Below are 24,806 nucleotides of genomic sequence, written 5' to 3' on the forward strand. Positions count from 1 at the left end.
TATATACCTTTCCCAAAAAATATTAAAAAAATTGTATACACAAACGGAAGTGCTCTTGGTCTCCTTTCCGTCTGACATCTAAGTAACCCCTAACTATTGCGATTGCGCACAGTATTATCAATATAGATCAATACTTTACCACAGGAACCACCGTTTCTGTCACACATAATTAACCTGGTTCCCAATGAGTAGGGTGTCCCTTCTCCTTGTTTGCATCAGTTGAGATATGTAGCTGTTTTGGAACGTTGAGAGTACTGTTGTTGCTGCTGGCATCCGTGCAGTAGGAACTGAAGATAAATTTGCTGGAAATGAGAGGCCTCAAATTCCGGAGGTTGAATAAAACTGCCTCTGGAGCTTCGAACATTAGGTATTGGTCTACTTCAGGCAGTGTTAACCCCTGGCTCTTCCGGTTTGTCATAATGGAGAAACAGAATGAGTCTTGTGAGTCAGAAAAACTCTTGCTTGGACAGTTGGGATGATGAAAAATGCATTCCCACATATCTTTCACCCATACCTTCTAAACTGCAGCATACATCTCTGGGGGATTGATAATGCAAATATGTCAGGTGACTGCCAAATCTCACGTAACTACAGATCTCAGGAATGGGAATGCGATGTCTGGCACTGTGCAATTCTAGTCCTGACAGAGGAATTACGTGGATGAGTGCATTCATCTTGAAGAGATTTTTCGCTCTTCCAAATTTGATCTAGGTGTAGAGAAGCCATCAACCATCTGCCTGGTGTCTGCGTCAGGGTAATGAGTAATTCTGGGTCTTCTTCTTCTGTATGCACAACAATCCCAAATTTAAAGTACACTGTGCCCAGGAGTGGCAGGTATGACAATGAATCAGTATATGGACAAGAGGCTTGAGGGAAATTAATTGGAATGACTGTGGGGGCATTTTACTAGTCGCGAGGGCCTTTGCTTGCAGTTGCGTTTGTCCTGATACTGGACATCTTCACCAGCATTATATATTTAGCTGGTAAAATCATAATCCCTCTATTCTTGATCCCCGTCAAGTTCCTGGAGGCAAAAACAAATACTTAGCCTGGAGACTCACTAAAGATTTTGCTCAAGATTATATGCATGCAACTGTAGGCTATGTTCAAGCTAATTTATAATCATTTTGTGGAAGGCAATACATTTCTCTAACACATAGAGGACCCCCCTTCCTTCCCCCTTCTCCACCTGAAAGGTTTGCCATTTTTTAGGGTTGTCTTTATCTTCCACAACCAGCACTGTTTCCATCTCTTGCTGGGTATTTATTTTTTACTTCTCTTATTTGAATTTATTCTTCTGTTTACATTTTTATCGTCATCCCGGTGTCTTCTGTTGTTTTAGCTGTTGCTGACATAGGAGCAGATTTTGAAACCAACATCTGGCTGACAGTCGACAATCATTGAAGTCAGCTTCAAGTTAAAAAATGTGGAGACCAACATTGGAGTCTTTGATGTTGAGCCCAAGAGAGCAGCAACACTAAGAGTCCTGAAGTCCAGATCTTGAGTGGGAGGAAAAACGTGAGCATCTCCTGCAGTTGGAGGAGTATTCAACTAACAATCAACTCAGGACCGACCTAGGATGAAGAGGCTCACCTGCTTGTTATCTCAGTAACTTTCTCCTGCTGGGGGCTTAGAGTGAAATTCAGGGGCCGTTTTATGTATTTTTCCTGGGCCAATCATATTTGTGGTCTCGCTCAAACCACATTACCCTAATACATCTCTCCTTTTTCATCGTTAAAGAAACGGGACAGACAGATGTTGCAGCGGTCCACAATATAACCAGGATGTAGGAAATGCTCAAACAGTGTGAGGATCCTGTTCTGAAATATTCCTCTGATCACAATTGATACAGGCTTTGAAAAGGAATCTTTTCCTATCATCCACTTTTTCCCATGCTCAGCCTGGTATAAGAGCACTAGAAATTTCCAACACATTTCAACTTTCCAACACAGCCAGCAAAAGATTTTTGAATTTCACAAGGAAAAAAACAGTACAGATCTCTAGGAGGACTGCAATGCACTAGCAGCTCTGGTAATAACTGTACAGTAGAAGTTTCCCAGGGAAGAGTCAGTGCACAGGTAAAACAAGCTGAACGGTCTTTAGGAAAGAGCCCTGTAGTGGAGCCTCTGATTAAAGACACAATGTTACATGTTCATTTTTACAGAATTCCCTCTGATATCTGCAATATTCAAATAGCACCTGAATCAATTCAGATCGAAGGAAACAAAGATTAATAATTACTCTTTCACTTTAAAATGATGTTTCAGCAGGCAGGCAGACAGACAGGCAGACAGACACACACGATCATGTGTTGTAAAAAGTAAAACAATAATTAGGAAAACATTTCTTGGTGAATTTGTTCATTATAAATGTATTCATATTTTTATTATATACATACCTGGGGCTATCTAATAAGGAATATGCTACTTACCAGTATGCATCTGTTCTGGGCATGTAGAGCTGCAGATCTACACACTGTGCATAGATCGCCATCTGGTGTTGGGCCCGGATGTTTGCACTTGTTTGTCTTGGAAAGTCTTTGGAAGTCACAAGGTATGTGACTACTCCTTTGGATCATAGTGCACATGGGCTTCGGCTCCATCCTCAGATTGTTTTTCGCCAGCAGGGAAATGATGGAGCTTAGTAAGAAACAGGAAAGAAGCCATGTGTGGTGTATCCAAGTAAGATAATACTGGAACAGATAAAGGTAGCCGGGGAGGCGGGTGGGCAGTATCCACCCCTAGCGGCGACCACCAGTATCTGTTGCAAAAGTTTGAAATAGTGTTTTGAGTACAGCGTGGCCCACACTAGCCTGTTGTTTAGTTTGCACATCAACACAGCAGTGTTTAGTGAATGTGTGTGGTGTAGACCAGCTGCTCTGCAGATATCATCTAATGGAATGTTTGCTAAAAATGCCATTGAAGCCCCTATTTTTCGTGTAGAGTGGGCTTTAGGAGGAACAGATAATGTACGTTTTGCTTTATGGTAATGATGGAGCGGGTAGTACAACATTTTGTATACCTCCCCTATTCTGCATGAAAATACTAATTAGATAATCTATTAACTATACGCGTTTGCATGTTTATTAATAAACATTATTAATATTAAAATTACACGTGGGATTTGCATTTGCATGGCTAAAATAACCTTTATCACTAAAATCTGTACGCATATTAACAGTAGTATATGTGGTAATTAGAATACTGCATGATATATGTTGCTTTTGTATGTTGCCCAAGAGGAGGACCGAAGAGGTGAATATAATGGCTTTAATTGTTGCTATACGCTAGATAAATGCACAGACATAAAGGGAAATAGTAAGGGGTTAACATTAGATTTATTGTTTCTAAATATTAATTACTCTTTTGTGTTTGTTTCGCTTAAGTTAGCATTTGGGCCTAAATCCAAGATGGCCGCTGACACCACACGACGAAGTGGCCACTGTTCCATTAGGCGCGGAGTGAGCTGCGCAGGCGCAAAGAAATCTCCTAAACCTCGTGACAACCTCTGTACCGAATGTCCCCGGTCAAGGATGTAGCATGGGACTCTGCCCAAAAACTAGAGAGCAATCAACCTTACAATAAACTGGAACAAACCGACTTTGGACTTACTTATGACCTCACCCCTCGAACTGAACTAAAACTTAAAGACTGACATCGGACGATCTCAACCAGCCAATCACGACTGTCCTAAATTATTAAATTGTTATCATCTTTACTTTTTGCATTATAAAAGAGGGTAATAGAATAGAGAGGCGCTCACGCACTCGCAAATTAACAACCCACGAATGCTTACGATCGCACGAAGGTCTGGATGCTGCCTGATCATCTGATGACCGCAAACTTTTCCTAAATCTATGGGCAATGATAGATGCTTGCACGTCTCTGGTCCTTTGCCGATCTTTGGGACTGTACCGTGCGGAGCAAAGAACTTTGGCTTGCTTTCGGACGATCTATGACAAAGATTATGCAGAGCCAATGAATTAGAGGACACCAAATAGCCAGATTAGGTAAATATGAAGTTCTGCGATTTACTAAAATTTTTATATAAATCTTTCTAAACTTTGACGAGACAAATGCGAACTAAATCATTATGACATTTTAGATAAACAATTATTGATTAACGAGAATTCATGAATTGTGAGTTTCATTTAAGAAATAGATTCAGAGGTCTTAAATGTATTTTAGATGGTTCTAAATCACCATCAACCAATCCAACTAATTTGGTCCATTGACTGAAGTGGGAGGAGTGCCTTGATGTTTAGGATGAAGGATCTATAGGCGAAAGGGCATTATTGTACATTTTGAAAATATATATCCACATTTGTAAAGAGCGAACAATCACCCGTAAGGGTCTCTAGGCGCTGGGGGGCACTTTCCTTCACTATAGGTTATAAGGTGTTTTTCTCACATGTCCGGCGCTTGAATCACTCATCCCTCCTGTGTGCGGACTCTTGAATAGTTAGTGTGAGTGTTGGTGTTATGGGCCCCACCAATGAATGCATGTATGAATGAGTGTGTGTGTGACGACGGGTCTGCGACGCAGGAAGGATATCGGTACATGTTGTTCCTAATTTCCCAGTCTTGCGCTGGATCAGTAACAAATCTGCATGCATTTGACAATCCACCTAGCTATCCCAGATTGTGATATGGGGTTGCCTTTGTGTGGTGGTGAGAAAGACACGAATAATTGTTTGGCCTTACGAAAGGGTGTTGTTCTCTCTATGTAGTATAGTAGTGCTCTTTTGACATCTAAGGTGTGAAGAGCTCTTTCTGCAACTGTTTGTGGCTGCAAGAAGAATACAGGCAGCTCTACAGATTGATTGAGGTGGAAGGGAGAAATTACTTTAGGGAGGAATTTAGGATTGGTCCGGAGAACAACTTTATTAAGATGCATCTGGAGAAAGGGTATTTGAATGGTTAGTGCTTGTAGTTCACTAACTCTTCGTAGAGAAGTAATGGCTACGAGGAAAGCAGTTTTCCATGTTAAGAATTATAGCTCACATTTAGGTTCAAATGGAGGCCCCATTAGTCTTGTGAAAACGATGTTCAAAATCCACACAGGGGAAGGTGGTACTCTGGGGGGAATTATTCTTTTGAGTCCTTCCATAATGGCCTTTATGGCAGGTACTCTGAAAAGTGAGAGGTGTTGTCTATTTTGTAGATATGCTTCTATGGCAGCCAGATGCAATCTGATGGAGGTATAGGCTAGGTTGCATCTTTGGAGGTGTAGTAAGTAGCCTATGATGTGTTGGATAGACACATCTAGGGGATTAGTGTTATTGTTATGGCAGTATACCATGAATCTTTTCCATTTGGCTGCATAGCATGCTCAAGTAGTAGGCCGTCTAGCTTCTTTGATGACGTTCATACAGTCAGGAGGAAGGTTGAGGTAACCGAATTCTAGGATTTCAGGAGCCAGATCGCAAGGTTGAGCTGAGCTGGGTCTGGGTGCTGGATCTCTCCATGGTTCTGAGTTAAGAGGCGTGGAGAGAGGTGTAGTTGTTGGTGCGGAACTACTGAGAGTTCCAGCAGTGTGGTGTACCATGGCTGTCTGGCCCAAGTTGGAGCAACTAGGATGAGTTTTGCCGTCGTTTGCGCACCACTAGTGGAATGAGTGGGAGAGGCGGAAAAGCATGCGCAAATCTGCCTGACCAGTTCGTCCATATCGCATTGCATTTGGACAATGGGTGAGGATACCTGGCGGCGAAGTTTGGGCATTTGGCGTTTTCTAGGCTGGCGAAGAGGTCCATCTCTGGTTGCCCCCAAGTCTGAAAAAACGGCTGAAGAACTTGTGGATGAAGTTCCCACTCGTGGATTTCTTATGTTTGACGACTCAAGAAGTCGGCTATTGTGTTTTGGACTCCTGGGACATGTTGGGCTAGGAGAAAAATGTTCTGAGGTATAGCCCACCTCCATATGCTCTGTGCAAGTTGAGAGCTGCAGAGAGTGTGTCCCGCCTTGTTTCTGGATGTAATACATGGCTGTCATGTTGTCGGTGCGGACTAAGACAGTCTTGCCTGATATGTTTTTGAAATGCTTTTAGGGCTAGGAAGATGGCTAGTAACTCCAAATGGTTGATGTGAAGCAGTTTTTGTTGAGGTGTCCACCTGCCCTGCATGGTATGATGTAGTAGGTGAGCTCCCCAGCCGGAGAGCGATGCGTCCGCTGTCATGACTATTTGAGGAACTGGCTCGAGGAACGGTCGCCCTTTGGAAAGGTTCTTGGTGTTCCACCACTGCAGAGAGTGATGGGTACATCCATCTACCAACACCAGATCTGTTAGCTGACCTTGAGCCTGGTTCCATTGGCGTGCTAAGCACTCTTGGAGAGGACGCATCTGGAGTCTTGCATGAGACACTATGAATATGCAAGAGGCCATCATTCCTAGGAGTTGCATGAACACTCGAGCTGTAAAGAGAGTGTTGTGATTGGATTCTGGTGAGAAGAGCTTGGATACTTGCTATCCTGGCGGGACTGGGATAGGCGAGCGCTCTTGAGGTGTCTATTGTGGCACCGAGGTATTGTTGCGTGTGAGGCGGTTGGAGCTGGGACTTGGCGTGATTTATTGTGAATCCCAGGTTGTGAAGTTGTTGAATAGTGGCGTGAGTGTGTTGTACACACTGATTGTACGACTTGGCTTTTATGAGCCAGTCGTCTAGATATGGGAAGACATGTATGTTTTGTCTTCTTAGATGTGCTGCCACTACAGCTAGGCACTTGGTGAACACTCTTGGTGCTGTGGTGACTCCGAATGGGAGCACCTTGAATTGATAGCGCTGACCGTCCACTACGCATCTTAGATATTTTCTGTGAGCGCTGTGAATAGGAATGTGGAAATAGGCGTCCTTGAGGTCTAGCGTAGCAAGGAAGTCGCCCTGGGAAAGCAGAGGGAGGACCTGATGAAGTGTGACCATATGGAAATGGTCTGAATGTATGTATATGTTTAGAGGTCTGAGGTCTAAAATGGGCCTTAGAGATCTGTCCTTTTTTGGTATGAGGAAATAGAGGGCGTAAACTCCCTTGTTTTGTTGGTGCAGGGGAACTGGTTCTATTGCACTCTTTTGTAGGAGGGAGATTACCTCCTGCTTTAAAAGTGACAGATGTTCTTGTGACATTGGACGGTGTTTGGGTGGGGTGTTTGGGTGGGGTAGATGTTAGTTCGAGACAGTAGCCTGATTGAATTATTTCATGGACCCACCTGTCTGAAGTGATGTTTATCCAGGCAGGGAGAAATTGGTGGAGTCTTCCCCGACTGGAGTGGAGTGGAATAGTCTGGGGAAGTGGAGGGAAGTCTTGGGGTAGGTGTGGAGGCAGACCGGGAGTTGTTATTTTTGCCTCTGCCTTTGCTGTTATTCCCCCTGTAACCACCCCTTTGGTAACCTCTAGCAAAGGTGGAATGGGCAGGAGCTTTGTAAGAGGTGGAAGGGCTATCCGAGGAGTAGCCTCGATGGGTGCCTCGATGGGTGCTTCTGAAGGATGAGCGACAAAAAGATAGTCTGGGAACTTGCGATTGCAAGGCTCCCATAGATTTGGCGGTGTCTGTATCCTTTTTCATTATTTCGAGCGATACATCTACGTTGGGCCCAAATAAGTGTTGCTCATCAAAAGGTTGATTGAGTATAGAACTCTGTACTTCTGGTTTAAAACCTGATATCCGTAACCAGGTATGTCTACGCAATAGGACAATGGTGTTGATTGCCCTTGAGGCGGTGTCTGCTGTATCTAGGGCACAGCGAATGGAGGTATTGGTGATGGTCTTACCCTCATGGATTAGTTCACTGGCCCTGTTTTGGTATTTTTCAGGGAGGTGCTGCATTATGGACTCAAGTTCGTCACAATGTGCCCTGTCATATCTGTCTAGGAGCGCTTGGGTATTAGAAATGCGCCAAATATTTGCTGCCTGTGACGCTGTGCGTTTGCCATTGGCGTCTAGGAGTTTGGATTCCTTGTCTGGTGGTGCGTCACCTGACGTTTGGGAATTTGCCCTCTTCCTGGCGTTAGAGACTACTAAGGAGTCCAGTGGTGCGGGGCCCTTAATGTATACTGGGTCAGTAGGGGCAGCTTTATATTTCTACTCTATTCTTGGGTTAATGACCCGAGCCCTGACTGGGTCTTTAAATATTTCTGTTACATGCTTAATGACCCCTTTAAGCATGGGCAGTGTTGTGGTGGACCTTTGTGTGCTGTCAAATGTATCCATAAGGAAATCCTCCTCTACTGGTTCAGTATGCAAGGCTATCCCGTGGTATTGGGCAGCTCGTTGAAGGAGCTGGTTGAACCCGATATTGTCCTCTGGGGGGGGGGGGGGGGCCTGGAGGAGTAAATATCATCTTGTAGGGTGTAAGGGACATCTGGGACACTATATTCATCCCAGGGGTCAGGGGAGCCAGTAGGGGTAGGGTCCCCAAGGGGTTGATCATGTGCACCTCCTTCTGTATCGTCTGATGTGTTATCATCATCATCTATTGGGGTAGGCGATGGTGTGGGAGAGCGGTGTGGTGGGAGAGGAGGAGGAGGAGAAGGAATCCTTAATGGAGAGGTGGCAATGTCTCTCTTCTTTGGTGGTGGACCAGGCGCAGGCATGTGTAGTGTTATTTTTTTATACTGAGCATTAAATGACCAGTCTTAGGATCCTTCATGAGAGTCTTCTGTGTTGGATCTGGTTGAAACAGATCATCTGTGGGAGACAGATCCGTCGGTGCCGAGGGCTTTGGTGCCGTAAGTTTTTTGGGCGTCGCCTCGGTAGCGGATCTAGGCTTGGAACCGTGTGGTTTTTAAGTGTCTTTGGGAGTTGGACCTGGGTGATGTTTTTTGGGTTCCGAGGTTTTCGGTTTGGAAGTATCGGGGCCTTTCGGTGGGCGGCTTTTAGTCTGCTCCGAGGATGTTGTCGGTGCTGAAGAGCTGGTGCTGATCTTCGACGCCAAGTGCTTCAATGTGGGAGCAGCGGTCGGCGTGGATGTTGAAGACGGCTTTTTCTTCGGTGCCGGAGTTGGCTTGTCGGTACCGAGGGTAGGCTGACTCGAGCCGGAGTCGCCTAAAGGCTTTGCAGGCTTATTTACCAGGCCCGAAGGAGGGGCATGGGAAGCAGTGTCTCGGCGTGCACCTGGGCCCAAAGGTGGAGGTGGTACCGAAGCCTTTTTCGACAGTGTGGAGGGATGGGTGGGTCGGGGTCGACGTCTGTACTCACGGCCCTTTGAGCAGGAGTGATGTCTTCGACGTCTGAATCGTCTGCTTCGGAGGCGCTGACTATGGCTTCCTCGACTCGACCCTGCTCCGGAACATCGACACCCTCTTGAAAGAGGTCGTTGGGGATCGCAGATGACGAGCGCGCCATTGTTCTTCGAGCTAGTCGGTCCCGGATGGTCTTTTTGGAGCGGAAGAAGGCACAAGCTGGACAGTCCTTGGCCTTGTGCTCCGGTGAGAGGCAGAGGTTGCAGACCTCATGTAGGTCGCTGTGGGGAAACTTCGACCCACATCGAGGACACTTTTTAAATGGCGTCCTTTCCATGAGCTGGAGAGGAGGCCCTGGTAGGCCCGAAGGCCTTCGTCGACGACCAGAGTCGAAGACTTCGAGTGGAAGGGCGTGTGTGGTTGGAAAAGGAATGCGCGTCGAAGAGAAACTGTTAACGGTTCGGAGCTGGAACGCGAGAACACATCCGAGCCCGATGGAGGAATAAAACAAGCCGCATCCCATGCGCACTATAAACCAAAGGAGGAGTCACATACCTCGTGACTTCCAAAGACTTTCCAAGACAAAAACAAGTGCAAACATCCGGACCCAACACCAGATGGCGATCTATGCACAGTGTGGAATCTGCAGCTCATATGCCTCGAACTTACATTTACAATATATTTCTTTTTCAACTAAAAAGGCACAAAAGCAAAATATATCTATTTAAAATACTGTTTATTTGTGATTTAACATTAATTAGCATTACATCTATGAGCAATTTCAGATAACATTTTCCACAGGACACAGAACAGAGTCGGTTGGCTCATTCGTTATGCCAAAGCAAGTAAACAGAGGCATTAGCAAAAGGTGCAAATAGTTCATGGCTGCATTGAAAAAATATTTCTGCACATTGCATCCATTTAGATATAGATATTTATATATATACTTTAGAAAAGTTATGAAAAGCATAGTTCACAGGTTAAGTGTTCCTACATATGTTGTAATACAACATACATTATATGTAGAACATTAATAAACACACAAAAACAAAGCAACTCAAAGTATCGACTAAGATTAAAACACTGATTCCAGTAAGTAGAGATTGAGACGATTCCATTCTAGGATCCATTCAATCAATCCATTAAACACAATCTGCTAAACTTAGCCCACCTTTTGACAACATGCGACAGTCCATATTTTTTATTTCTACATGCCAAATCACGCTTTAATGCTACTGAACATCCCGCAGTTTTTCAGCTTTTACGTGGGTGCACAGATGTTTGACATTGGTTTTTATCATTGTAGCAGCTACAGATAGTAAAAACCCATTTTATTCCTCCATTTAGTTTTTAGTTTACAATGAGAGTAAAGAATGAGCAACTCAAGTTGATTTAATGAATAAAATAGGAGTGTTAGTTCCATTTTTTTAAATTCATATACAAGAAAGATGCGCTTCAAAAATAATCATCTGCTGCTGCAGGTCAACAATTGAAATGCTATACCACAGAATTTAAAACCGTATCTTAAACTATAACATGCTATGCTTTTAAGCACCATGTAGATCAAAAGCTATGAAAAACAGGAAGGATGAGAACATCTCAAACCTCCGACATATTATCTATATTCACTGTTAGTGATTTGACCAGGAGCAGCATTCACCTTTGAGGTTCATAGAGCAACGAGGAGGCAGGACATTTTTTTGTTTTTACAAACTAGTTTTACGAAATCTGTATATTTGTTCAAATACTTTGCCACTATAACTTTTACTGTGCTATCCACCAAGCAACTTTCTGCTTGGTATGTGCTTAAAACACTTACATGAACAACTGTATGAAGAAAACCAGCCCACATGCCAAAAGGTACTACTTTCAACACAAAACAAGTCACAAAACAAGTCTTTCGTGAGTTTCTCATGCTTTTCTTACTGTGCAGATTCCCTTTTGATAATGTCCTCCTTCATTTGGTTATGCTATAGGAATATTAGTCCTCATTTTCTTTAGCAAGACCATTCGAAAGTGCAGTAAAATAAAAAATTGTATCCAGTTAAATATATACTTTTACCTTTAAAATCTGAGCCCATGAATACCTGAATTATATTTTAACATATTCAGAGCCAAGCATCTGTAAATACACTACAGTTAATTGCTTGGTTTACATGCGTATCATATTTTATACTGATTGGTATACAAATATTTAAACATACAAATGGTTTATTTTGCAATGGTTAAAACCAAATAGTTTCTTATGTCTATAAAATCCCCTTAATGAAAATTAAGGGACTTTCTCCAAACAAACAGACTAAAGCTCAACATTCTATTGAATGAAATGAAGTATTTGGCAAAAAAATCATACTGCGAGTGGAAAAGTTAAACATTGTGTAAATAGTGCTAATAATAAAATATCTCTCAAATAGAATTTTGATGTTTTATGTGCCAGTGTACAACTTTGATCATGAATTAAGAGATTTGAAAGGTGGTCTGTTAACATGCACCCACTAAAGCAATTGGGTACAAAAATAGAATATATATATATATATATATATGGATACAAAAAATGAATAACCACGAATACAAAAAGTATAATCCGGTTACCACACAAGGCAGCAGTTTAAAACCTAGAAAGTGTTCCGCAACTCAAACAGTATACATTAGAGGCTTAAACTATGCTGAAGATTTAGAGGTTTGCAAAAATAGACTCAAATAGATTTTGCTATTTTCAAAATCTACCTAAAACTACTGAATGATTAAAACTCACAAAGGCATTGTGGGATGTAGAATGCAAGAGATGAATTAAGTTTCAAATGTATTTTGTAATAACCTTTTCCAGTTGCTGCATTCCCCCTAATGCCGATCTACAATTAATAGTCACTTTAAGTATGCGTGTATTTTTTTCCCAAATGTACAATACCAACCAATACGGAGCATTTATACTTCTGCTTTTTCTTTCTTTTTATTCTTTTTCAGGAAAGAAGGCGTGCGGAATTTCTTTTTCTTTTTGGATGGAGATTTGGATGGTGACCCATCTGGAGAAAGAGCTTCTTCAATTTTCTCAGAGGATTTAATTGTTATTTCAACACTCTCTACAGTACTGGTGGTTAGCTGGCTAACCCGTTTGGCAAGGTCATCTTCCAAATCATGCATATCATCCTTCCCATTCACTATCACGGCTGGAACTTCCTTGGATATTATATGGGCATTTGTGAGAGACAGTTCTTCATGGTTTTCTTCATAGTTATCTGGTAAAACAAAAAGGTAGTAATTTGTTAATAACTTGGCTTGTTGGTGTAGCACTAATGCAATCCTATATAATAAAGAGCAGGTGGAGGGTGCGAGTTTTCTCAAGGCAAAAATAGGTATAAATTACATAAAGAACAACAATTTATTTACTTTTTTACAGACTTTTATTTAGCTCGAACTTGACCTGAGGGTATCGGGTATCAGAGCACTTTACACGAGCACCAGTTGTGTTACACGAGGACACATTAATTTTTGTTAGGCACGGGGAGATTAAGTGATTTGCCCAGAATAACCAGATGTGGAGCGTCCTTGCCGAGACTCGAACCCGGTTCCCCAGCTTCAAGGTCGTCTGCCCTAGTCGTTAGGCCAACTCCTCTAACCTTTGATATCACTCTTTTCCTTACCTTGTTCTTCTAATGGATATTTCCAACTACAGATTCCTTACCACTACAATGGTGTGAATAAAATCAGAAAGTCCTTAGAACCGAATGGGAAAAGTGATCTTCCCGCCAAAACTGGCTGTCAAGGCAGGAATGCTTTGTGAACATTGTACCTACACCCATGTGACTGCCTGGTAAAGGTTGGGGACAGGCACCCCTTGATCCATCGCCATTGTAGCAGCCTTGGCCAAGGCGGAATAAACTCTCAGACCCCTATTGGGCTGTTTTGTGGCCAGTGCCTAACGGAATCTGATGCAAAAGACTAGCCACTTCAACAAGTCCACAGTTTTCGCTTTCTTCACTCCAGAAAACCCCATAAAATTGATCATTCACACGATGGGCCTTGGTGCAATAGCTATATAAAAACTCATAGCCCTTTTGGGGTCCAACTGATGGATCTTCTCTTCTTTCGAGGGAGAGAAAAGAATGGTGAGACAGATATATTCCCCAAAGCAGGAGTCATAATCTTTGGTAAAAGACCGGCCAAAAACTCAGCTCCAATTTGTTCAGAAAGTTGGTGGTGTAGGGCGGTGGCACTGAAAGTGTGTGCACTTATTCATATGACGAGCTGAGGCAACTGCAATGAGGAAGACACTTTTCTGGGCCAATGCCTAGGCTTGAAGGGTGTACATGTAAGAAATTGCAAGTCCAAGGTAAGGTCCCACTATAGCATAATAAATTGTGTGGAATGGAACAGGTCTTTCAAACCTTTATTAAACCACATCAGAATTGGTGATTTAAACAATTATAGCTGGTCAGGCAAGCACAGCAAGGCCTACAAATAACCTTTTGAAGTGCCCACTGCAAGACCTTGCTGGGCTACAAGAAGAACAAACAAAATGTCAGAAAGTTTAAGCTGTAAAGCAGGGGGTGGTAGTGTCTATGGCACCAAACCAGGCAATTAACTTGTCCCAGTACCCAGCATAGATGGGTGCCTGGCAGGAAAAAGAACATCTACCACCACAGACTTCAACTCAAAAGCAGTCAATAACTACCACTCAATCTCCATGCATGGAGGTGTACGTCGAGAAGTTCAGGATAAAGACCTTTACTGTTGTTGAAGTAGGAGTTCCCCAAGCAGTGCTAGCCTATAAAAGCTAATGTTCAGGAGTTATGGGTACCACTGTCTTCTAGGGCAGTTAGGATGACTTTGGCCAAGCGTACACCTTGGGCTGCAGATGCCACTTGTGAACCGACAAGCAACCTTTGCTCTGACAATCAGGGACCCTCACCAGATGGTTGGGTATTAGAAAGATGTTCTGTTGCTCCAGCCAACTCCAAAGATGTAAAGCTTTTTAGCACAGGACTCAAGAATTCACATCACCCTGCTTCTTGCAGTACTGTATGATGGTGCTGTTGTCTGTGAGAACCTGTATCAGCGCTGGTGGATGGCAGAAAAACCTTCAGAGCCAGATGATTGGCCCTAATCTACAGTAGGTTGATGTGGGGCTGGCTTTTCGTCGGAGGCCAGAGGCCTCTGATCTCTACCTCCACTAGACGACTCCCTACCCATTAGTAATGCTTCAGTCACCACTGTGAGCTCTGGGTGAGGAAGGAAGCGCAATCTATCACACAACAAATTCGGATAGGACCACCACTCAGGTCTTGGGCCTTCTCATTCGAGACCTGAATAAAGCTGGAGGGGCAGCCTTGATGCTGGGCCCACTGGGATTTCAAGTTTCACTGCAGAGCCCACATGTGCCATCTGGTGTTGCTGACGAGGAGGAGACAAAAGCCAAGACACCAAGAAGCCCCAGTGTTATCACCAAGAACCAGGACTGAATCCAAAACATCCGGATTATTGGCCCAATATCCTGGACTGACTGTGGGAACGCAGAGAAAATGCCTAAAACTCCACCGTGTACAGAATCAGTCCAATGAACAGGAGTTTCTGTGAGGGAAGTAGGTGGGATTACGGCTCGTTTATGGTGAACCCAAACGATGTTAGGAGTTCTGTAGTTGTCCGGAAGTAATGTTCTACTGACTTCTACAAGCCCACCTTCAGCAGCCAGCCAAATCTTTTAGGCATGGAAATTACTTGCAATCTCTGCACATAAGACTCAATCACTAACATCAATTTCGTAATCACCAATGGGCGGAGGTAAGGCCGAAAAGGGGAGCATAGCAAATTGAAAGTAATCCTGTACAACCTTGAACTGCAGGTGATGCATATTGGACTGCAGGATAGGTATATAAAAATGGGCTTATTTAAAGTCCAAGGACATCATCTGGGCTCCCAGGTCTAGAGCAGATAGGATCTGAGTCAACGAGTATTCTGAATCGGTCAGTCTGCAGGAATTCAGGTCCATAACCAACCTGAGAGCCGCTGTCCTTTATCAAGGCAAACAAGTAGCGTGATTAACAGCCATTGCCTTTTTTCAAATCGGTACTGGTACTATGGCACCCATAAAGAGTAAAAGGTGTTCCTTCTACAACAGGATGTAGAGATGAGCCTCTGAAATTAGTTCTTGTGCGGGAAGAAGGTGGGGTGAAGAAATAAAAGGAAGAGCATAGCCTATTTGAACAATCTGTAAGACTTATCTGTCATACATGATGGATAGACAACCGGGGAGAATCAAGGGCAAACAAAGCAGCTTGGAAGCCATAGTAGCGCAGGACGACAAGTTAAGAGGACTGCTGCCCCTGATTATCTGTGTGATGTCTGCGGGTGCCACATCTGCTACACCACTGTCTGAGAAGGCTGCGGTTGTCTGTAAGCTAATTTGTATCATTCTCTAAATCTGTGGAACAGCTGTGGGAAGTTGTTTTGCAAGAGTCAGTAAGCCCAAGGCGCACGCCACAGCCCTAATGCCTTTAAACCTTTCCAACACAGAATACGCCTTCTAATAGTCTAGACCCATCAACGGGCATATTCTTCAGCGAAGCTTGCACATCACCGGAAAATCAGGTTGACGTCTCCCAGGTGTGCCTTCAAAGCATGACTCTGGCGCCAACTTCTCTTCCAATTCAGTCTGCAGGGTCTAGGCCTGAGGAGATAATATATCTCCTGTCTAATATGTATCAAGCCAGGGTGCCTCAAAGGTCTTCCAGGACCAGTGGCAAGGACTCACTGGCCATGGACAGTAAGGCATGAGAATGTCGACCCCAATAGGCATTCTGTGTTTATGGTGCACAGTGTCAAGCTGGTAGAGGGAACAAACTGCTTGCCAAAAGCATCAGTCCATTTGGATTCTCTATCTGGGGGATTGGTCATGAAGGAGTTAGGATTAAACCTTACTGATCGAAGCTTGCAAACTAAGGCTTTTTTGGGTAGGATGCTTGGTCAAGAAACCTGGTCCCCCAGGTGCAGGTCTGTGTTGCCAGGCTACTTGTCAACTAATGGACATACATGAACATGGTATTGACCACATAACCCTCAAAGTACATGTAAGGGGGGCACAGAATGACAGTATGGACTCTGATATCACCAACTGAGGTTGAAGAATCTCCACTCGGAACAATTGTCTTAATTTCAATGGAGCGAAACTGTAATTCTAGCACCTCAGCTGCCCTTCCAACTACCACAGAAAATGAGGCACTTACCACCGTAGGTGGCCCATTTGGAGAGTCAAGTTGATTCAGGGGAGGTGTCAAGCCCACTAGCATTTTGTAAGCCCTCACCATCACCACAGTCATCACCATCCTGTGGAGCTCCCTGTCCTAGGCTTGCTTGCCACTTTAAATGATTCCCTGACCTCTGCCCATCCCTGCACAAACTTAGTCCTATCGATGCCCCTGCAATTATCTAATCTAAGGGGATCCTTTCCTTAAAGACGCTGAGACAATCTGCTCTGATGGTGTGACAAAGAAGGGATTGTGATTATTTAGCAGGGAAATGTGCCAGAACAACATTTTCAGTACATTGGTGTCATTGCACGTAATTTCTGGCATTTTGCGTCTTATGTCAAACTCCCAAAATTACACCAGGTCATGTAATTAAAGACCACATGGACAAAACTATCACAGGAGCATGCTAACAAAATGCGAGCGGCAGCACTTCGTGGCACTTATGTTTTTTTGAGTTATTTTAGTGGGAAATACATCCTCATGCCTCACACTAAAATAGTGTGAAATGGAAGATTTCCATTTCACATAATTTTTCTGAAATTTCTTGGAATTATCAAATGGCAACTGACTGAATTTTGCACACCCCCAAGAACCTTTCATTACTTCTCCTCTAAATTCTTTGGGGAATAATCAGATTTTTCCATATGTGGATCAGCTTCCAGCCCGACGTTTAAGGTTAGAGGTGCTTACATTTCAGTTGTGTATTAATCCCTGCTTACATTCCATGAGTGCATCATTTGGTTACAGAAATAAAGGGAACATATGTTTAAATGTAAAATGTACTTCTTATTTTTTAATGGCATGCTCTGTATTTTCTCGGCTATGGGCCTTGGCCGTTTATTAGTATCTTTGAAAATGTTTGTCCATCTACTCCAATAGCTGGGGTTGATTTGCGAACTGTTCAGCTTTCATACACTGGAAGAGAAGTAGAATGTGCATTTCTCTGGCCCTCAGAAATATTCCCCAGGTAGGCAGTGTATAGGAAGCACAGTATTAAGTGCAAGCAAGGGGAGCCACCAACTAAATCAAAGTCTCCAGCCATCCAGTTTGAGAGGGATATTACTCTAGAATTGGATGAATATCTTCCAACCCTGCTATATGTGCCCCATCATCATGCGATCTTGGATTGTGATGTGTACGTGCCACGGATCAACAGCATTTTACCAGGGAAAGAACATTTCAACACCACTTACGTGCCAGTGGTCCAGCGTCACTGGACTCCATCAGCATAGTGTCCCCTTCGATTATCTCTCGCCGATAAAGTTGCCTCAACAGGTCAGGCAAGATTACTGCAAAACTCTTCTAGAGTACAAGACTGATCCAGAACTACGGGACCTAGACAGTGGCCATGCTAGATTGTCATCTGCCACTTGTCGATGAATTTTTTGCTGGGTGGGTAAGAAATTCTCCTTTACGTTCAAACCCAACTGCACCCAGGTAGCGTTCAGTAGTGGTATCTGCACCCGCTGAAATGGCCCAGGTGCAGATACTGCATTTTTGGTGCCCGATCACCACAACAGACTTGAACCAATGGTCTGGCAGTAATCCACAGATCTTGCAAGCCCTAAAGATGGGTTAATAGTTTTTTTTATATCTATATTCAATTAAAGGATGGTAGCAGGGTCATACAGAATCGCATGGGATTCTGGGTTCTACAAGCGCAAGGAATGGGAAAATTGACAGTGACTCAGTTATGTGGAAAAAAATCTTTACAGTGAGCACCATGCCTTAAACGCAACGTTAGAGCAGATGTTGAAAATTACATTTTTAATAACCGACTCTCAAGCACCAGGGGTATTAGGAGTATCCAGTCACAGCACGTAAAGTCCAGAAATAATCTGTTTGTTTTAAAGAATCAAAACCCACAAAAACAATCAAAGTTCCATCTACTTGAATGAGAACAGCTCATCAATCATTCAGGAACCCTAAAACGTGCGATTGAAAAGGAAAACTACAGCGCATAGTTTAAACCTAGTATCATTTGTAGTGATAAGTGGATGCAGCACCAGTGCAACACTAGGATTATTGTCCTTTTAAGTAGACTGGATTTTAAGCTGATATCCCAGACATTTTTCATGCTGTTTTGAGGCACATAGGAGTAATGCATGTCTAAAGGTGTTGGAATCACTTCACGTCACACCAACCTGACATGAAGACACCTGGCCTAGGTTATACAGGGTTCTGATGTGCCTCCATTTACCAGATATTTTCAGCCAGAGAAAGACTGAAGAAGAAACAGAGAATTCACCAGAACTAACATTACTGAAGGAGTATACTTTTCTACCAATGGTCACTATTCCCTCTATAGATAGACTCTGTTGCAATGGCTGTAAGGATGTCCGAAGGCTGATGTTTACACTGTCATGAAATATGCTGCCCTACATACCATTCACAAAACTCCCCAGGACTAACATCTGTTTGACACAATGTTAAGCAACTGTTTACAGTTTAGATACTGTGGCAACCTTCAAGATCCCAGCAAAGGTAACGGCCTTAGAAAAGCAGTAGGTATTGCTCTCACTCTGATGGAGTGTGCAACAATGCACTCAGACAGTATTTTTATCAGGCAAAATATGGTCTGTTTAATCACTGTAACCACTCCTAAAGATCCTAACTCCCTAGGCAATTAACAGCTGTTTGTCCATCTGCTATTCACCAGTGATGTAGAAGGAAAGAAAGTGTCCTTTTTGGATGCAACATATACAGCTACTCAATCTTGAAAGGATGCTGTGGTGGAAGGAGGACAACTGCACAGACTGGTTAAGATGAAAATCGAACAACAAACTACAAACCTATTGTGTTATTCCACCAACATATGCTTAAGGTGGTAGAAACACTGAGGCTGCGATCAACTTTAACTGGATGCAACAGAGTTTCTTCTTGGCACCCTCCTGAACTTGCTAATTGAGAAAAAGTCGTCATAAGCAAAAAGGCCAGAACAAAACACTGTTCTGGAGGTCAAGAGCTCCAACACAGATAAGGCAGACTCAGCCTTACATTCTATTCTTCTGAGGCTGCAAAATGTTGTACCAAACATTTAGTAATAGTAACATCTGCTACATATAGCACTTCGAAACTGTAGAAGTGTGTTTTTAGTGCTATACATTTAATAGTTTCCGATAGATGCAAAGCGGTGTGTGGGGCAGCTCAGCGAAGATGAGCATTATCAAAGCGCAGAAAAGGATTCAGTGGCCAGCTATCAGTGTATGCACGATGGAATATGGGGTCTGTTAGTGCTCTGTGGATGTATGAACATAGCAGAAGTCCCATTACTGCCTTAAGAATAAACTATCAGGGCGTGGTGCTAATCAATACAGATCACTGAACTATATGAATAAATGTAAAATGGAGGCATGATTTAGGAAGCCACAAACAAAAACTTTGAGGGATTAATGTGCCTGATGTATAGGTCTACATTTAACCTTGGGTAATAACAAGAGTAGAGTGGATTCAACACATCTTTGAGACATTCTTCTGTAACATTTTACTCATAAGTACCTAACTTGCTGTCCTCAAGATCCTAACCTTGGAAAGTAGTTAAATGGGCTATGTGCCTGCTACAAATATTGGCATATGATCATCAAGGGATAGTTATGTATCCTATCAAGGTAGCTGAAATGATCTTATATGGTCTTTGATAAAGATTTGCATGCATTGTATATTTGTTTTATCTGAATAGGTCATAACATATTTATGTAATAGTTTGCATGTCTGTGAACAAACCACATAAAACTATTGTTTGAACTGAATTCTTGCAGGCATAACATGGATTCTTCTACAGGTAACACAATCGGTATAATACACACAGATGTTCCGCAGGCTGCACTGGGCGCGATATTGTGGGCCACATGCCAAATACGGATTAGCCTCATGTAGAATTAGGTAGTGCATGCAGCACACGGATAAACAGTTTGACATGCCCTGTAGGGTTGAAAGTCTCACAGGTAGAGCGATTATAGCCTCGGGCCACTAAATAAAACTTCAGACAGTATCACAGGATTGTCTCAGAGTACTGCGGAAAGAGCAAATTTCCTTGAGTTAAGTCAATAACAAAAGTTTGATCGTAGAGTGAGGATTATGTTACTTACCCTGTAAGCATCTGTTCTTAGCATGTAAAGCGGTGTATCACATGCTTTGCAGACTCCTGCCATCAAGTGTTAGGTCCAGATGTTTGCAAGTCGTTTGTCTTAGAAGAAGTCTTTTCCAGTCACGAGGTAAGGGGACTCCTCCTTTCGGTGTTAGTATGATGTAAATAATAAGAACTGAAATGACCACTGGTGACCGGGGAGGATGCATGTTAATCTACAGCTCTACATGCCAACAGATGCTTACAGAGTAACAAATAGTGTCTTACCTGTCGGTGTAGTTTTGTAGCTTGAAGAATTTTCTGGATTGACATGCTGTGCATTATTCCGCCATCTAGTGGTTGAGTCTGGAATTGTAGTATTAGTTTATTTTTTTGGGTTGTCAGTGGGCGTCGACATACCACCATTTGGTGTCCTCCTAGGACGTTGATGGGATTCCTCCGGAAGCTCCCACCTTTGGTTGCCATCTTCGGATTATTTGTTTTTTCTTTCCTCATCTCATCGTACTTGGCGGAAGAGTGTGGGTTCGCTAGTGAATCCAGAAAATTCTTCAAGCTGCAAAACTACACCTACATGGTAAGAAACTATTTGTTTTGAAGCATGAATCTTTTCTGGATTCACATGCTGTGCATAGACTTTGTAACAGTTTGCTAGTCTTGTGGTGGCTGGGTGGAAGATGAGCTTTGGTTTGTGAATAGATGTTTTAAGACCTTTTGTCCTACTTGTGCTTCTTTATTCATTTGAATGCCCACACAGTAATGTTTTGTGAAAGTGTGCACTGAAGACCATGTTGCAGCCATGCAGACTTCTTGAATTGGAGTATTAACTAGAAAAGCAATAGTTGCTCCTTTTTTTCTTGTTGAGTGTGCCCACAGGGCACCTTGCAAGGCCTGTCCAGCTTGCTTGTGGCGTAACTGTATGGCTTGCGCTATCCATCTTGCAATGGTGTTTTTGGTCACTGATCTTCCCCAAAAACTATTTGAAAAGGATACAAAGAACTGTTTTATTTTCCTGTATTCCTTGGTTCTTTCAATGTAATACATGATGGCTCTTCTAGCGTCAAGTGTTGGCAAAGCTCTTTCTGCTTTGGTCTTTGGATTTTGAAAGAAACTTGGAATTTATATACTCTGATTTATGTGGAATCTTGATACCACTTTTGGTATAAATTGAGGATCGGTCCTCATGACAATCTTATTATTATGTATCTGGAAGTAAGGTTCCTGTAGTGTTAGCGCCTGTAGTTCACTAACTCTATGTAGGGATGTTATTGACACTAAAAAGGTGGTCTTTAGTGTGAGCATTTGTGGCGTTGCTTTGTGCCGTGGTTCGAATGGTGCTTTCATCATTGGTGCTAGAACTGTGTTCAGGGTCAATGTGGGTGCCGGCACCATTTTTGGTGGTGCAATTCTTTTTGCTCCTTCTAGGAACCTTTTGACCACATGAGAAGTGAAGAAACGTTTCCCTGTTTCACCCCTGGTATACGCTACAATTGCTGCTGAGTGCACTTTCAAGGATGTGTAGCATAATTTACTTTCTAGTAAATGTGTCAAGTACTTTAGCACTGTTCTCTCCTGTGTAATTTTTCTTGAAAGACTTCTTTTAAGGCACCACCATTGAGTACATCTTTTCCATTTTGCTGTATAACATTTTCTTGTTGTTGGTTTTCTAGCCTCTCTTAGAATAGCCATTGTGCATTCTGGAAGTTTGAGATGTGCAAATTCTAAGTCCCCAGGAGCCATGCTTCTAGGCCTAGGCTCTCTGGTTCTGGGTGAAGTACTTCTCCATTTTGCATTGTTAGCAAGTCTTTCCTATTTGGCAATTTGTGCATTGTCCCTTGAGACATCTCCATTATTTCTGAGAACCAAGTTTGTCTGGCACAATGTGGTGCAATGAGAATCATTATCATTTGGCTGATCTTGCATTTGCCGATCACCCATTTCCTGAACATCTTTTGGAGTTCTGCTTGATTTAGTTCCCACTTGTGGGATGATGACGTTTGTCTGCTTCTACGTTTTCCTTTCCTGGTAGGTGTATTGCTATCATGTCTATTTTCTTTGGGATTGCCCATCTTCACATCTCTTGAGCTAGCGTTGAGTGCTACAGACTGAGTTCCTCCTTGCTTGTTTATGTAAAACATGGGGATTGTGTTGTCTGTTTGTATCAACACCTTTTCCCCTTAAAGCTCTTTCTGAAAGGCTTTTAAGGCTAAGAATACTGTTTTTAATTCCAAGATATTGGTGTGTTTCACTGCTTTCTGCTGTGTCCACAATCACCTCACTTTGAGGTTGTTCATGTGTGTTCCCCATCCCCTTTGGACACATTTGTTGTTATGGTCACTGTCAGAGTTGGTTGTGTGAAAAGTCTGTCCTGTGCTATGTTTGTTTTGTTCCACTATGCCATGACCTGATGAACTGCTTGCGTGACAACCACTAGATCCTCTCAACTTCCTGTTGACTGTGACCATGGTCTCATGTGTACTAAAATGTTGGGAATTCAATGAATGCATGAGGCCATCATTCCCAGTAATTTTACCACTGTTCTCACTGTCAGGTGTTGCCGTTTGGGAACGCTTTCGCGAACACTATTTATTTCTGCTCCTAAGAACACCTTTGAGTTCTGGCGATGATTTTTCCCAATGTATGGAGAAACCCAGTTGAACTAGTGTCTCTATCACCTGCTGTATATGCTGTTTGCATAGACTGTAGGAGTTTGCTCTTACTAACCAGTCATCTAAGTAGGGGTAAACATGAATCGCCTGCCTTCTGAGATGTGCCACTACTGCTGCTAGGCACTTTGTGAACACTCTTGGTGCTGATTATAGACCGAAAGCCAGTACTTTGAATTGGTAGTTTTTTGTTGACCATAAATCCTAACGGCCTCTTGTGTCTTTTGTTCATAGGGACGTACAAGTATGCATCCTTTAAGTCTATGGTAGCCATGTAATCTCCTTTTTGCAATGGCGATATCACTTCTTGCAGTGTAGTCATTTTGAACCTTTACGTTTTATAAATTTGTTCAGAAATCTTAGGTCTAATATTGGGTGTAAAGTTCGACCTACCTTTGGAATTAGGAAGTATGTAGAATATACTCAGTTATTTTCCTTGCGTGGTACGTACTTTATTGCATGTTTCCCTTGAAGTTCCTGCACCTCTGAGTAGCTGAGATAATTCTGTTTTTGCATATATTTTTTGTTTTAGTCTCCTGTTTGCTGGATGTTTTGTTACCTCTATGCAGTAAACGTACTGTATCATGTTTAAGATCCATTTGTCTGATATTTTTCCTTCAAAGATGGAAGGACATAACGTCAGTCTGGCTCCTACTGGTATAGTATGCTGGAGGAACTGTAAACTTACAGGGTGTTTCAGTATAGGTTGATTTTCTGTGTGAATACTCACTGTTCTTTAAGAGTGTGCAATCTTTTGAATGCAGTCACTTAGTAGTGGTCTGTTGCCCACCTCTCTGTGGCTGTCCTCTGGCACATGGACGCCCTCAAAAGGATTCCCTTCCATGTTGATATTGCCAGTCCTGCTGCTGTCCTTGGCTAGCTCCTTGGCATGTTTGTTGGTAAGTTTGATGTGCAGTAGTAGGTTGGTATGTACCTCTACCTGTTGGTCTCCTTGAAGGGGTGCCTCTACGCATGCCTCTGAATTGTAGAGCGCCCATGGACCTAGCTCTCTCGTTGTCCTTTTTCAATTGACTGAGTTTGTCGTCAACCACACTTCCAAACAGTTGTTCACCATTGAACGGTGAATTAATGATATTACTTTGCACTTCTGGTTTGAAGCCTCATATTCTCAACCATGCATGCTTCCTTTCTGTGATGCCAATCATCATTTGTATGCTTGATGTTTCTGCAGCATCCAGGGCCGATTACAAACATGTGCTAGCAGTGTTTTTGCCCTCTTCCACCAAGTGGCTAGCTCTTCTTTGGAACTGCTCAGGTAGGTTACCAGTTTTCCTACCTCCTCTCAATGTTGATACGCATGTCTGTTTAGCAATGCATTCGAATTAGCTATGCACCATTGGTTTGCTGCACTTTCTACTTTCCTCCCTAAAAGGTCCTTCCTTTTGCTTTCCTTGTCCAGAGGTGGACCCACTGCTGTTGGCACATTTGCCCTTTTCCTTGCTGTGGAAGTAATAATAGAATCAGCTGGTACAGACCCTCTGATGTATACAGGTTCTTTAGAGGAGTGCTTGTACTTCTTTTCCACTCTTGGTGTGATAGCCTTGCATGTTGCAGGCTCTTTGAAGGCCTCCTTTCCCTGGTCCATTACACTTGGCAGCATTGGATGGAATTGATTTCT

General features: G+C 42.9%; 1 protein-coding gene across 7 annotated transcripts in view; it reads right to left on the bottom strand.

Moving 5' to 3' along the window:
- Positions 1–9,892: 9,892 nt before the first annotated feature.
- The window catches only part of ADD3 (adducin 3), a 326,180-nt gene continuing 311,266 nt past the window's right edge, over positions 9,893–24,806 (bottom strand). For 5 of the 7 annotated variants that reach the window (XM_085603444.1, XM_085603437.1, XM_085603440.1 and 2 more), the window contains one exon: positions 9,893–12,409. In XM_085603444.1, coding sequence (XP_085459570.1) covers positions 12,099–12,409 — 311 coding nt within the window. In that variant the 3' untranslated portion in view covers positions 9,893–12,098. The remainder of the gene's footprint in view (positions 12,410–24,806) is intronic. The other 2 variants (XM_085603439.1, XM_085603438.1) reach the window with 2 other exon arrangements.

The sequence above is a fragment of the Triturus cristatus genome, chromosome 1_2 (assembly GCF_964204655.1).
Source record: "Triturus cristatus chromosome 1_2, aTriCri1.1, whole genome shotgun sequence".
NCBI classification, from domain to species: domain Eukaryota; kingdom Metazoa; phylum Chordata; class Amphibia; order Caudata; family Salamandridae; genus Triturus; species Triturus cristatus.